The following is a 15046-nucleotide window of genomic DNA, read 5'->3' as shown; positions in this document are numbered from 1 at the left end:
TTCCTGGAGCAATACAATTGAGTCAATGGATGAAGAAAAGAGTCCGGGATTACATCCTTGCATTGTTCCAGAGATGCGAGTGCATTTTTAAAGCAGATGGCATTCAGGAGATCCACATCAGCGACGATCCCCAGACCCACATGGCCTGGGCTCCCCAAGCAGAAAAGCGTCTTCTTTGTCTCTACACGAGCATATTATTTAATATTCAACCATGTCCCAATCATCACCAAAACCTTATCAAGCCTTGAAATACTCCCAGAGGATCCCATTTTGCCTTCATCTCCCGAAGTCTGTCCAGTCGTTCTGCCTCGCCGAAAATGCTATGTGCAGTATCATCCTCAAACGGCATATTAACGTACCCTACACTATTGAGACGCTCACCTCCTGACTGGGTCAAAAATGCCTCGCGAATGTCCAGATTAAGACGTGCACAGTGTCCATCCAGATTAGGGTCCTCGTACCAAGCCAATGGCATGACCCAGTATTTGACCTCTTGCCGAGCCTCTCTGGTCATAGAGGTCTGCTGACCGTCGCAGTCAAGCTGTTTCGCCACGTCCATGCCATAGAACTCAGTCAAGATGTGTGTCTGGGCAGCATCAGGATATCTGTCGATGAAATTCATGTACACTCTGAGCGCAGCAGTGCACGAGTCAGCAGATATGGACTTCATCCCGAATGCTGCCAGATTCTTTCGCCCAGCGTAGCCGCAGATGCGGTCACTGGAATCGTTGAGATTCGAGTACGGAATGAGACGGCCAACATAATTCAATGGGTGTTTTTTCATGCTGGGAAGCGACAAGAGGGTGTCGAACTTGTTGGCGGCATCCTCGGGTGGTCCAACATACCACAGCTGGAGAAGCACGACAGGCTATTTCATCAGTCAGCCCTGCAATTCTTGCCTACTGGGCTTTATGGCTTTCCTACCTGTTTATTTGGTGCGCAGAATACCAGCCGACCTTGCATTCCTCCCTCATAGTGGACGCGGTCTATTGCTTCTGCGACGATCCCTGCATCCGCCGGACTAAAGACCAGACAGCTGTGCCAGGTATCATGGTGCCACGGGTGTGCTCGAAAGGTGGCCTGCACCACCACTCCAAATAGATGACCACTACCGCGCAGTCCCCAGAAGAGATCCTGGTTGAATTCGCGTGATGCTTCAACTGCGCGGGCCGTGCCGCTTTGATCCACCACGATGACCCGCATGGAGACGACAGTGTCTATGGCATATCCCCAAAGCCCAAGGAATCGGCCAATGCCTCCTCCGAGCGTGGCGCCAATCTATTCATATTACCATTAGGAAGACTGTTAGAGAAACTAGGGTCGGTTTATCTCTTACCAGTCCCACCTCGTTGCACGTTCCAGTAGCAATAGCTAGCCCAGCTGCCCCGGCGGCCTTGATTCCATCGCCCATGGTTGCTCCTCCTTGCGCAGTCACCAGCAGGTTCTCAACGTCAACATTGACTTCACGCATCTTAGAAAGGTCGATCACAACCCCAGGACTGTCGATAGTCGAGAATCCATTGCTGTGGCCTCCGCCTTTAACCACAAACGGTCTGTCGCTTTGCACGGCATAAGAAACCTCCAGATAAAGTTAGCAGTCGAAAGCATATTGGTAGCTGACTTTCTCACCGCTGTTATCACATCCTCCTCGCTAGTTGGTTGAATCACTGCAGCAGGGACTTTTGATCGATACTTCGTCCACCGCTTGAGGGCATCTTCCCATGCCTCATCGCCCTCCACAATCACATTGGATGCGGACAGGCGAGTGCTTAGCTCTGCTTTAATATTTCCGGCCATTCTGGATTTTTAGCGTAGATTGACTTTTTTTTTGTTAGGGAATTGCATCTCGTTTCAATTTCATGTGCCACTCTACATACATTGTCACTGTCCCGCATTTTGGCTGACTCGGCTTCGGTGCACGGCGGCATCAGTGCTATTTATTCGCCGATTTGCCCTTCGCATGGACTTTTACATGCCGTTGGGCCGAGCTCACCTCATTCCATGGTGTTATCTGAAGAATCTTTCAATTCGGGAACTCGTTTGGAATTAATTGGACGTCGCCTTAGTTATTACCTGGGATCGTAAACAAAGAAATTGGTCATAAACTTCAACGTTCATTCTACCTAGGCCTTTCGCGAGCCGAATCTAAGAGACAGCCTATTGCTTTGGAGTCGTAACCTTATCTTCAAATCCTGCTTCAGAGAAATCTCCTACAATGCTCAGGAATCTCTCACCTCCCCAGCCGCCTCCGCCCTCTCCTCCAATCTCAAATCCACATCATACAACGCCACCCAGCTCGTCTTATCAACCTTGAAATCCCCCTCAATCGCCTGCATCGGTTGAAGTGATACCCGATACTTGCTGAAGAGGTGAAATACGACCGACTTGATGATCTTATCGGCAATATGCTGCCCAAGACACTTTCTCGGTCCGTAGCCGAATGTAGCGAGGTTATATCGCAGCTAGATATCGGTTAGATTGATTTCATTTAGATCGCTTGACTGGCATTGCTCCTACCTGGCTCTGCTTGATTCCCTCGAACCGACTGGGGCGATATGCACGATTATCAGGGCCCCAGAAGGGGTTCCGGATGTTAATAGCAAAGGCATCCACGATGACTGTGGTATCTTTGGGGACGATGAAGTTGCCTAGGATCTTTTCTCGGGGAGGGTTCTCGGGAAAGGTGAATGCTTGTAGGAGCAGTTAGTATACAGTATCTCTGGAATAAATGATCTTGGTATGATCCTGTGATACTCACATAGAACCGGTCGCAGACGAAGGGACTCTAGAAGGCAATAATGAAGCAGGGTATCCTTCCGAGCGATGTATTCCTCTTTTCCCTTCTGATTGCTCTGCATTTCCGCCAACAAGTCATCTTGGACTTCTTGCGAGTCTGCCAAGAGAATAATACAGGAAGAAATCACATGCGTGACGATATCCAAGTTCGCAAAGGTCGACTCCGCAATAGTATCTGTCACCTGGAGCAAACCATGGATGTTAGTCCAGACTAAAACGAAGAGCTATCAAACAGTAAGTTGCATACCTCGTTCCCCGTCAGCTGGCCTCGCTCTGCCGCCTCCATCAGTAGCACGATGGGCGTCTCAGGCGCACTACTCTTCCTAGCCCCATACACATCGGCGTTGAAACTCTTCCACAAACGCTGATACTCCCGCGCATCCTGATACGCATTCGTCCCAAGATACTTAGTAAACTTGGTCCGATGGATCCCGCCCGCCACGATGGCCGCAAAAACTTGCGAATACCGACGACCCAGATCCCACAGCCGTTCTTGCTCCTCGTCGCTCATCTTCCCGTAGAACATCGACGCGACCTCGAAGAACGGATATCGCTGTAATGCCTGCGTCGCGTTTATCACGACACCCTTTTGGTGCTTTGATTCCTGGTTGGACACTGGCAGTGCGAACCGATGGATTCCCGCGACGTATTCCTCGGCCCCCCTGTAGAGACTCTCGTGCAAGAAACGTACGGCAGTGCGATGGGAGAACATCGGGTCCAGGGTCTTGCGGAGCACATTCCAGCGGGGTGCATTTATGAGACCCAGACCGGATCCGAGGAGTTGGGTGAGTAGCCAGCCGGCATTTGCTTGGTGCGCCTTGTTGTGGTCTGCGGAATCTTGGTAGAGGGTTTCGACGTCTTTGGGATCTGTGATGACTCTGCTAATAGTTAGTATCACGCTTCTAACATACCGAGGACGATCAAAGAGGAGATGGACATGTGGGCCAGTATATTGTAGATAGAACATACACTTCCGGAATACTCGCTGCCCAAATGCGATACGTCTTGCCATATTTCTCCTCCCATTCCCAGCTCTTCGCTTTCGCTGCCAGGAACTTATCGATCATTTGGCCATTGGGGAAGGTATATGCTGGCCCTGGTATTGATCTCTTCCTATCCGTCGTAGGAATGCGATAGATGGTCGATAGAATGCCCTTCACCAAGATACACCGGTCAGTTTCTTTGATTCAAAAGTGTTTCATCCCCGTCAGTGATACAGAAGTGACGCAAGAACTCACATCTGCAACGCTATTTAGCACTACCCTCGGTGCAACCAAAAATATCACCAACGCGACGACCAGCGTAGACAATCCAAGACTGATCTTTGCCGCGACAGAAACCGAAGGCACCTCGAAGAAGAAATTCTGGTACGAGTCCATTCTGAGCCTCAAGTAACAAAGGAATCGTGTCGAGGTCGAATCAGGTCAGGTGGCATCTTCTAGCTCTCTCCCACGTGTCGCATATTTATAGGGATAATCGAAATCGCAGAAGCTCCAGGGTCCGTAGGACACGGAGATTTGACGCCGTATCCGTCGGGACTTATGACCCAAGGTCGAGTTACGAGGATTGGTTTCGGGGCATAAAGGGTCGGCGCGGGGCGGCACGGTTTCGGCGAGAAATCAATACGATGCGATGAGCTGACAAGCATCGCATCGTACAGCCTTGTGTAATGACGGGCTGTAATCAACATTTTGAAGGATGGGTGGATTAGATGTGATGAGATGAGACGAATTGTGTTGAATAGGGGCGAGCGAGGACGACTTCGCAAGACAAGGTAATATCATTGTTGATTTAGTATAGCACGAGTACTAGGTAGGGGTCATGCATACTATTAAGCACGAATGCACACTATGCAGGGAAGATGCTGACCACGTGGGGAAATCCTCCGTGCGCAGTTCATAGGTGGATTCTCGCTCCAATACTAGGACTGTTGTATCATCCATCGCAACATGTCTCGGTTCACAAGGAAAGTCCAGACACTTCGCAACGTGACTTGTACCCCGCACGGAATCCCCTCTTCTGCAACAATGCCTCGCTTTCTTCCTCTTCTCAAACAGCCACCAAGAAAATCTCTGCATACGTCCTTGAACATGGCTCCAAAGCAGAGTCAAATCATCTACGCGCCTTCGAAAGAACCACCACGCTCCATGATGTCCATTTTTCTTGCCGGAACCGCTACTAAGGATGTCGACACGCAAGACTGGCGTGAGACTCTATCCACTTCCCTTTCCGACCTGAGTGTGACAATATACAATACCTTCCGCCCTGATTGGGATAGCTCGTGGCGCGAGGACATCGACTTTGCTCCGTACCGTGAGCAAGTAGAGTGGGAACTCGACCGACAAGAGAAAGCCGACATCGTCATCATTTACTTCCATCCGGCTACTCAGGCGCCTGTCAGCTTGATGGAGTTTGGGCTCTGCGCGAAGGTTCCAGGGGAAAGCAATCGCCGTCTGCCCTAAGGGATACTGGAAGAGGGGGAATGTGCAGATCGTGTGCAAAAAATATGGAGTCGAATTGCTGGACAGTATTGGTGAGGTTAAAGCGGCGATTGTAAAAAGAATGCCTATCAAGGAGACCAAGGCTTCGATGACAGAGGAAAGCATCTTCTTGTGAATGCAAAACTGAAAACTTTATAGTGATTGGTTGTACTATTAGACCGCCTGTTATCTTTGTCTATACTAGCAACATGGAACAATAACGTAAAGAACGCCACTTACATCTACAGAAGTTATTCGCGACTCCTAAAAAGCCCATGCAAAGTCAGCCCTGTTGGTTCTTAGCCAGAAGTACGCTATTCAGTTGTGTATTTGATTCTCTGGGCATCGACCCTTCAATTATTCCGTTACCTACGAGTCAGTGCTTAACTCAAGATGTGAAAACACATACTTCTGTCAAAGACACTACAGTTACTATATTGTTCTCATCGCAATGTAGACCTCCTGATCCATGGTTCTGCATACGTCTAGGGCCGATACAAGACATCCTTCGCTTCTCCAATCAATATAAAATAACCCCAACTAATAGACCAATATCACAAACTTAACCCCAATTCTAGATTCAAAGAAAAATGGACAAATCACCCAAGAATTCGGTATCAACACAAAAGCAATCCAGTTATAACACACTCAGCCCTCTCGTCCACAGAGTATAAATGGAAACCACGCCATGGCAACAAAAATCAAAGATACTTCCCCTTCGTAAACCTGGACCCGAAATCTGACGCTTTATCAATCATCTCCCTCCGCTGCGACGCACTAATCTTAGATCCCAGCGACATATCCTTCTCCTTGTCAAAGGCTCGTTGACTAGGATCATCGTCCTCTTCTTTCTTCTTCTCCTTGCGCGCCGCCCCCTCCGCGGCCTTCTCTTTCCGTCGCGCTTCCTGTATATTCTTAGCACCCGAATCCACCATCCAAAGCATAGTAATTCAGTCCAACCGGGCAAACGGCTCAACCGCGGTCTTAAAACAGAGGGAAGAAAGGTGAGGACAAACATACATTGAACTTCTCAACCCTCTCCGACATCACCTTCGACCTCTTCGAATCCCCCTCATCCTCCTTCCTCGGCCCCGACCCCGCCGGCGCCGTCGAAACACCCAGCACCTCGTCCTGCAGCCGTCTCATCTTCTGCTCTGGCGTTTCCGTCCACGAGGCATCCACCCCGCCGCCCGGCGCAGAAGGACGACTCGAGCCAGGCTTCCCGCTCTGGAACTTCCGGTTCCGGAGCTTCGTCGGGTCGACTCGCGTCGCCCAGCTCGAGTCGTCAGGCGGTTGAAGCATCCAGTCGTCGCGCCGGGAGGCCGCATTCCCTGCGTCATCTGGCTGCTCGGTTGACGACGACGCGGGGATGGTTGGACCGTAGCTGCTGGTTTCGGCTGCCGCAGGGCCCGAACCTTCTGGTGGCGGCAGGCCGGGTCCGAAGTCATCGTTATCACTGCTCTCTGAGTCGGAGTTGGAGGCGCTGTCGTCTTGCGCCGTCGGGGCGTCTGATGGTGGGGGTAGTGAGGGGCCAATCACCCTGGGGCGTTTGTCAGTGGCGGTGCTATGCCCGTCAGTGGCCGAGTCATCCAGCTTTCGTTTTTCGCGCTGGTCCATGTTTGGTCAGGGGATTATGTACGGATTGTAGAGAGATGGAGATGGATGCAAGATGATGAATTGCCGGTGATGAACGGACGAAAAGAGTCTAGTCTTTCTCACCGCCTGCTTTTTTCTGTACCTATGCAAGAAAGAACGTGAGATAGTACTAGTCATGCGACGATGACAGTTGTTGTTCATGATAAGACACCATTCTATCTTGTTTCTTTCAGCTCAAGTCGACACAGTCTTCCTGCACTAGCTACAATAGAACTGTTCACATGGATACGCCTTCAATGGCCCTCACTTCTGGCCTCGGTCTAGTCCCCATGCGGTTAGTGCACACGTGACCAACCTTGAAGTAGACACCCAGCGGTCCTCGAAAGCTACATGTAAAACCAGGTGATGTTGATGTCTAATACTAATTTTTTCCTTGCAGAAGTCCTTGCCAAGCTCTCATCATTATGATATCATCTTGAGAACTTCAGTAGCGTTGTGACAAAAGTTAAGTGAATGTTACTACCAGTATACATTGTCAAGAAACTCAAGATTCACCTGACTACTGCGAATTTTTGTGGGCAGTCTATCTTCTAGGTAAAGTAAATGACTGATTACTTAGTGAATGAATGTCCCCTCCGTTCGAAATAAGCGTCTCACCTTCTCTTTCTTTGTCCTCTCACTTCGCTCCCCTTTGCACCTCTTGCCTAGTCCTTTCTAATTCTATCCCATGCCTATCCTCACTCCAGGCCCTTAGAATATGCAAGCATGGCAGCTGTCCGAACAGACTCTGATGAATCAGTACAGTCACTTGCATCTCCCCGCAACCGGCAAGTCATGGAGCAACACGGACTGATGAGCGGTCTTCCTTCGAACTATGCACTTCTTGACTTTCGTCATATGGCCCAAATCAAGAGCGCAGCAGAACATGTGCTTGATCAGCTAACCAGGAACGAGGGCGGAAATCAATTTCTCGTTGTCTTGGGCATTACTGAATCAGCTCGCCAGCGACTTGACAACGGCAAAGAGTGCCTTGGGGGCATCACATTTCGGTTTATGTGGGAGGGCACCACAGCATTGATAAAAGTGATCCCAACTCTGCAACATGACGTGACCACCAGATCGATTACAGAGGAAGTCGGCTATAAGCTCCGCTCCCAAATGGGCATTTCCAGAGATAGCATAATGTTCGGAAACACAACCACCCACAAATCCTCCGTTGGCAATAAAGGGAAACAGCCCGACGACTGCTTTTGGCCTCCATCGAGGCAGGGCGGGCCCAACCACGCACACGGCTGGCCCACTCTTGTTGTTGAGACAGGAGTTTCCGAGTCTTTGCCAAAATTGCGAGAAGATGCTCACTGGTGGTTTCATAATTCCTCCGGTCAGACTCGCTTTGTTCTTGTCGTTTCCATCTCGCGTCGTCAGCACCGAGCCCTTGTGGAAAAGTGGCAGTTGGCTCCCCCAGGTACACCACGTCCAATCACCAGATTTTTGCGAAACCAACTCAGCAATCAGCCCCCTCCTCGTGTGCAACAGCCCGCCGCCTCCCAACAACCCTTCTGTGCGCAAGAGATCATGATAACCGCCGCTTCAGTCACTGGGGCTCCCCTGGTCCTCAATTTTGAGACCCTCTTTGATCGCCCCCGTCAGGGACAGGAAGCGGATATCGTTCTGGATGCTAATGATCTGCGCCATTGTGCCAGAGTGGTCTGAGTCTTCTCTGTGCCGTCTGTGTCGAGGTGCTCAATCAGTTCCTTTTGCCGAGAAAGGAACTTTCGACAACATGACCGGTAGCAAAGAGGGGACATCGACAGTGAGGCCGGAAGAAAGAGGAACCGCCATATCGAGAAAGGTTCACCAGATGCGGCTGGGGTAATACGAGAAGATGGTGGGACACATAACGAAGGTGCTCAAAAGGAGAAAACAACAGGCTAGCTAGCATTGCGACGAGTCCATCACATCCGATGTATAATTAGTGAGCTGCGCACACGAGCAATCAGAGGCCTGTCAAGAACATTCATCTTATTACATTGAATAACGTAGATTTGCATCTAGAAACATTCAAACCATCTCTCACGAAGGAAAGCCGAGCTGGGCCTTCCTCGACAGAGCAGATGGAGTTAATATATAGCAATCAACATTAGTTAATTACCCCACATATCTCATAGTATCCAATACATTACATCACCATCATGCGGGTATCAAAAAAAAATTATATAGTCCATACATGCGATTCACCTCCTTTCTGATGCACCCCGTGGACTAGGACTTCGTAGACTGGGGCCTCATGATTGGATCTCATGAGACGCGAGTGCAGAGAAACGGAACAGACTATGGGGAGCCTAATAGTGAACCTTCTCTTCGTAGATGGGCGGGACACCCTTGTCCATATCCCAGTGGATGTGGTTCTTCTCGTCCAGCCAAGCATCCTCGTCCGTGATGGGAATCACCTTGATCGAGTGCGCGATTTCCTGCTTGCTCACGCCCAGCTCATCGCGGGGAATCCAGAGAAGAGGTGCCTGGGCGCTGATTGCTGGGTGGTGGTATGCCGCGCTTTCAACTTCGGGAGGATAGCTGGCAGACTCGTGGGCGTTGGGAACCCAGCGTCGAAGTTGTTCGTATCCACTGTACTTGTCGGGTCGAAGGTACCGGACCAGGAAGTTGGTTTTGCCTTCCTCCTGAGACGCCTCGCCGGTCAATCCCTTCTCGGCAGAATCGACCGTCTCCACACCATTTTCACCCTCGCGCGGTCCGGGGCCGCTCGGTCCCGCTTCATCGGAGGAGTGGCCAAAGTCGGCCTTCTCGCGCGATAGGAGATGTTCCTCCTCAGCCTCAAGGTTCTTGGGCAGGTAGTTGATCAGAGGGGTGAGCGCGCTATTGAGGGACAGGTGGTAGATGATAATGAAGACCAGAAGGATGATCATGAGGATCAAGGGACCCAGCGCAATTCTGCTGCTAGCGGTTCCAATGGCAAACAAACCGATCAAGCAAACCATCAAAAGGTAGCAGCCGACTGTGATGTGCTGCAAGGCGCGGACGTATGCCTTGCCCTGCGTGTCGATGTGCGCATTTGAAACGTAAAGCATGTTGTAGCGGTAGGCAAAGTAAAAGAGATAGAGACCAATGGTGGCAAAACCCATAACCAGGGGAGCGATACAAGAGTAAGTAATGGCTGCATTCCGAGTCCAGGTCAGTAGAATATTAAGGAGAAATTGGTGTTCAGGATCTTACCAATGACAGCCAGAAGAGTGAAAACTGGGTACACGGTTCCCCATCCCAGCCCGGCCAAGGTGGACCAGCGAGTGTACATTTTACGGGGAGTGTTGTCCAAGAACTTTCCGAGGATTTTACCAAGAACCAGTCCGCTGATCTGAAGCAACGCGCCCGAACTGAAGGACAGCCCTTGCAAAAGGATATAAGTGATGTAGAAGTTCGAGACTTTGGGGATGTTGTTGGCCAGCAATGAAGCAGCCTCTTGAGGTTGTTGCACAATCTTAGTGGCCACCGAACTGGCTGACGAGGCAAGGGTAACAACGAGGAAGACTTGAACCACTTGGAATGCGAAATAGAAGTTCTGAGTGGTCAGTTCGATCTCAGCCTGGCTAGGTGCGCCTCCAAGCTTTGCCATCACTATCGAAGACCGGGGTCAGCAAGAAAGCCTCCCATGTATATGGGACAGGATTGACTTACATCGAAGAATGATAGGCAACAGGGCCATGAGTACCGACATCAAGATAACCGGAAGAAGAGATGTGATAGCACCCTTGAGCCAGTCCGGACAGTTATCAATGAACGAAAGGAACTTGACCTTGTCCGTCAAGAAGTTGATGTTGGAGATAGCACCGACAACAGCCGTAGGAATTGCCCAGAAAACAATCAACGCGACAACAAAAGCGATGGTCGCGGAATGCCGAATAATGCGCTCCCACCACTTGATACGCAGGTTGGACCAGATGACCTGGGTGGGTTCGAGACCAATATATCGCGGGGCCATATGCAAGGGAAGGTTATGAGCAACTAGATTCATGTTTTAGTTCCAAATCAATGCATGATAATTCTTCTGAGGGGTGTGGAGAAACAGATGGGGAACCATACCGGACTGAAAAGCGGCTTGAGCATCCGACTGGTGGTAGAATTCGACAAAGACGGAAGAGACTAGTTTCGCGTCTCCGGCACGGTGCTTCTCTTGCAGTTCCTCAATCTCGGGGTTGAGACGCTCGATTTCAGCACGAGCCCAATTGATCGTGTCCACCTTCTTGCCGATGAGCATCTTGAGTCTGTGAGTAGGTCTGTCCTTCGGCTTGATCCAGCGAGCAGCAACAGAGCCTGATTCATCATCAGGATCTTCTCCGATGTTCTCGGGAACGATTGGGCCGTCTTCCACGTTGCCCTGCTTCTTCAAAGCCTTGAGGCGCGCGGCGTTGGCAAGCGTGATGAGTTTGGTCTCGGCAGCCTCGAGCTTCATGGCAGCATCGGTGCGCTCTTCAACCTTCTCTTCCAATTTACTGGTGTCCGTGGCAATCCAAACATTTTGCACCTTGGCGGGACCAAACATCCGGCGGATCTTGTCGCGACTCAGATAATCCTGGGTGACTGCGGTAAATAAGACGGTTCGCGACGAGATTTTGTTGGCGTAAGCCGGAGAAAGCGCGTAGGCCTGTCGCAAGTTGATATAAAAAAGACTTTCACGGGTGACGGTGAAGAAGACAAATCCTGAACGGCAATTGTGTTAGCCCCAAGAAAGCCATGCCAGGGTTTGGCGGGGAGATTTGGTGGAAGCCTTACCAACAAACAGCCATGCGACGAAAGCATGGGCAAAGTAGCGGCCGTACGTCTGATCCGAGACATTGGCGATACTCAAGAGGTCCAATTGCTGCTTGTTGCCGCCACCGGTCGCATTGACAGGGAAGAGGATGGGGAAAGTTATGCAGGCGCCCACAAAGCAGATCATCGAAACCGTCTTCAAGAAGCGCAGCAGGAGGTAGGCATCCATAGAATGATGTTGCAGAACATATTCGTCGGGCAGTTGATACATATCACGAAGCCAACCAATCAGACCAGTAGAGGAAGGGGGCGTTCGCTCTTCGGGGCGCAACACTCCCAGGTACGTCCGCGGCATGTACATACGGTGCTCACTGCGACGCAGAATCACAAACACCAGGACCATCGCGACGGCCACCACCAAGGACGGGACCAAGGTGACGACCAATCCCGAGGCCGAGTTGGACGTATCCTGCGGGTTGTCATCCTGCAACAACTTTAGTTAAGAACTTTGTTTCTTTTCTTTTTCTTTCGAGGGTGATGCGATCGCAGCTGATTGGAGGGCACGTAAAGGGAGCTTACAGCGCGGCGGGTCAGTTGGTGGATGTGATGGAGGCCCGTTAGGCCAGCATCATATATTCCCATTGTGATGGTGGATCAGATTGACCCGTTCCCTCACAGCGTAGGTGAATCTTGCTTCGATCGTTTGCCCTTCTGATGGGAGTTTTATTCAGGGATCGAGATACGAGCCGGTTATCACGTGCAGCCAGCAGTTGTTTCGGGATTGGAGCTTCGCCGACCGGGGCAGAATCTGCGGGAATCCCGAAAAAAGGGGGGAGAATGAAAGATTTATGATCAAGGCGACGATCGAGGGCTATGATAAACCCAATTAAAGAATGAATCAACCCCAGGTTTGGAGGGAGGAAAGGGAAAGAAGAAAAAGAAATAAAAGAGAGAGTGACGAAGAGTTCAAGGGACTCAAAGCTTAAAGGGAGAGAGGGGTTGCGATATCTGGGTGGATGCCCTCTGCTCTTTTTCCTTTTTGGATATTTTTTTTTATCGTTCAATAATGTTGTTAATCTTTGGTCACCGAAACCCAAAAACTCAAAGGCGCCAAGCGAACATGCCAATTGGGGCTTTTCTGGCGAAAATGAATGGACGACCAGGAGAATGGTTCCGTAGGAAAATTCCTCGTTGGCTTGTTGCGACTAGGATAGCTACTTTGAAGGAGAGCTAGTAGGAACTAGTGTTGAAAAAAATTGAAAAATAGAGGAGGAAAAAAGAAGGGATGCTCTCCACCGGGGAGATAGAGCGAGTCAGAGGCGTGTCCAGAGTTGAACCAGACATGGATCGGAAGATGAGATCTTTGGTAGAGAGCGCCAGAGAGCGGGAGATGGAATGCGATGACGAGGCCGGCCCAGGCGATGCCCGATCCCCCTTCAACTTTGTTTTGACTAGTTCGATAAGGGCCGACGATCTCGGATTTGCCGTCTGAAATGAGGACGCTTCAGCCACCGGAGGCAGTGCTGGCCCTATTGGATCCGTAGTTAGTTAGTTGGTTAATTAATTGTTGATGATAAGGCAGTGGCTGACCGTGGGTGGCTGGACAAGATCAAGATCAATGAACTGAACGAGGGAGTATTGCGAATGAATCGTGTTGGCAGACTCCTACTCCGTACGGTAGGAGGAAGACTCCGTAGGCGAGCGAACACTCCAAATCTCCCGTGGATGCGCTGGCAGCGTCACATGAAGCGCCGTTACGTAAGGATGAGGTACGACGAGGTACCCGGTACATGGGAGGTACCTGTGCTGGGTGGCAAATAGCAGGCTGTGACCCTGGGACGACGGTACCTTTATGGTACCTGGGTACGAGCGCCCCCGACACCTGAAGCAAGTGGCGTTCATCCGTCACTCCGTCGTCAACTCTGGACTGAAGCTGATCCGGACAGCATCCTGGATGACGCGACCTTCGCATTTGGGGTCAAATCCGTCGAAAACTCAAAAAGACCACATCCGTAGGTCCATTCGACGGTCCGCATCACCAGCGGCGTCATGTCTGCCAGCCTGCATGTTTTCCTCCGTGGCACAGCATCGAACATACACCGGTGTACACAGTTTGACAACACGAAAGGCCCAGGTTTGCCACGGGATTGGGAGGGAGCCTGTCGACGGTGCAGATCCAATCATATGATGATCGGCGCCTCTCCCGTCTAAGAATCCCAGCCACGGCAATCAATCATCAATCATCAATCATTCAATCTCCCCATCCGGCTGTCACGCAAAAACATTGAAGTTTGGGCCAATTCTAAAGCCCAAATGGATCAATTAGATTGAGTCTTTCCTCTCACTTCGCCAGCCCTATCTCCCCGTTCTTCCCCTCCTCCCCACGAACGGGTCTGCACCTGACCCGACTGCGATGTGCCCAGCCATCCGGTCCATCTCCCCATCTCCATGTCCATCTCCACAGGGGTAATCCATGGTCCCTGAAACGATGACAGCATCCATGACGCTTACATCCTCGCGTTATGTTCATCTTCTGATCTATCAACTGACAGGGCAGCGGCAGGACCGTCTCGGTCCCCCGTTCTGGTCTGGAGGGCAATTGTTTGATGGGTCGATCGGCTCTATCTCATACATTAGGCAATTACCCGGCAAGCCACAGCTCCATCCCCAATTTATTGACTTCTCCCGTGGAAAACCACATGGGCGTGATATCATTCTCGCTCCCCTTGCCTCCTTGCGATTGTGAATTCGGCCGGGGTGGAACCGTAGTGACTTCATGAAGATTGGGGGGGGGGGGTGGGGTTTCTTACGATTCATGTTATCTTGTCTATGTTTAGTTTGTTGTTCCTAATTTTGAGACTCGTTCTTGCAACCGAGCTTATTCCCTCGGACTGGTTCCTAACTTCCTGATCTCTTATTGCCTGGTTACAGCTCACGATGACACTTCCATCGTGCAGGAAAGGGGAAATACGGCGGATAGCAGCGGCCATGTTGAAAAAACGCAATTTGTTACTAAAATTAGCAACATCCTATAATGGATTTGCCGGCAGAATAAAAAGTCATTAATTCGTTCTATTATGAAACTATACATATGTTAATATGTAACTTACTTGGTTTCACTTTGTGGCTATTAATCCTGAACACCACATAAAAATGCAAAGTCTTGTTTAGATGTTGTACACAGACATTTCAATTATATTTATTAGTCGAATTGCACGACGATTCGTCCGCGCAATTAAAGATTAGCATGATAATAATTGTCGCGGCGCTGAATTCGGTTTTCACGTTTTACACGAATGATGTATTGATTCATAATATTTGAATAATCAATCAATTTTCTGTGCTGCGCGATCTTAACTCCACTTACGATTGATTTGATGAATTGGGCCTCGTTTATTCCGTGTTAAACA

The 15046-nt window shown here is 50.3% G+C and overlaps 5 protein-coding genes across 5 annotated transcripts; 1 reads left to right on the top strand and 4 right to left on the bottom strand.

Annotated features, from left to right (window-relative positions):
• Window positions 1–223: 223 nt before the first annotated feature.
• Window positions 224–1797, bottom strand: hasG (FAD-linked oxidoreductase hasG; the record flags this gene model as incomplete). The annotated part of the gene is made up of 4 exons (XM_046093470.1): window positions 224–868; window positions 925–1278; window positions 1337–1579; window positions 1630–1797. The coding sequence occupies 4 exons, from the start codon at window positions 1795–1797 to the stop codon at window positions 224–226; spliced, it is 1410 nt and encodes a 469-aa protein (XP_045949448.1).
• Window positions 1798–1967: 170 nt separating this feature from the next.
• Window positions 1968–4175, bottom strand: hasH (cytochrome P450 monooxygenase hasH; the record flags this gene model as incomplete). The annotated part of the gene is made up of 5 exons (XM_046093469.1): window positions 1968–2690; window positions 2759–2978; window positions 3044–3674; window positions 3766–3950; window positions 4035–4175. The coding sequence occupies 5 exons, from the start codon at window positions 4173–4175 to the stop codon at window positions 2485–2487; spliced, it is 1383 nt and encodes a 460-aa protein (XP_045949447.1). The 3' UTR covers window positions 1968–2484.
• Window positions 4176–5977: 1802 nt separating this feature from the next.
• LDX57_011726 (GPALPP motifs-containing protein 1) lies at window positions 5978–6893 on the bottom strand (the record flags this gene model as incomplete). Its single annotated transcript, XM_046093468.1, has 2 exons — window positions 5978–6181; window positions 6297–6893. 2 exons carry the CDS (start codon window positions 6891–6893, stop codon window positions 5978–5980), a joined length of 801 nt encoding a protein of 266 aa, XP_045949446.1.
• Window positions 6894–7706: 813 nt separating this feature from the next.
• LDX57_011725 (uncharacterized protein) lies at window positions 7707–8585 on the top strand (the record flags this gene model as incomplete). Its single annotated transcript, XM_046093467.1, has 1 exon — window positions 7707–8585. One exon carries the CDS (start codon window positions 7707–7709, stop codon window positions 8583–8585), a length of 879 nt encoding a protein of 292 aa, XP_045949445.1.
• Window positions 8586–9214: 629 nt separating this feature from the next.
• PHM7 (putative DUF221 domain protein) lies at window positions 9215–12039 on the bottom strand (the record flags this gene model as incomplete). The annotated part of the gene is made up of 5 exons (XM_046093466.1): window positions 9215–10044; window positions 10104–10502; window positions 10563–10889; window positions 10968–11585; window positions 11658–12039. 5 exons carry the CDS (start codon window positions 12037–12039, stop codon window positions 9215–9217), a joined length of 2556 nt encoding a protein of 851 aa, XP_045949444.1.
• Between the last annotated feature and the right edge of the window lie 3007 nt (window positions 12040–15046).

This window comes from Aspergillus melleus (genome assembly GCF_016097325.1).
Source record: "Aspergillus melleus strain CBS 546.65 chromosome Unknown contig7, whole genome shotgun sequence".
NCBI lineage: Eukaryota > Fungi > Ascomycota > Eurotiomycetes > Eurotiales > Aspergillaceae > Aspergillus > Aspergillus melleus.
Note: the sequence above shows the minus strand (reverse complement) of the source record. Positions and strands in the feature narration are given on the sequence as shown.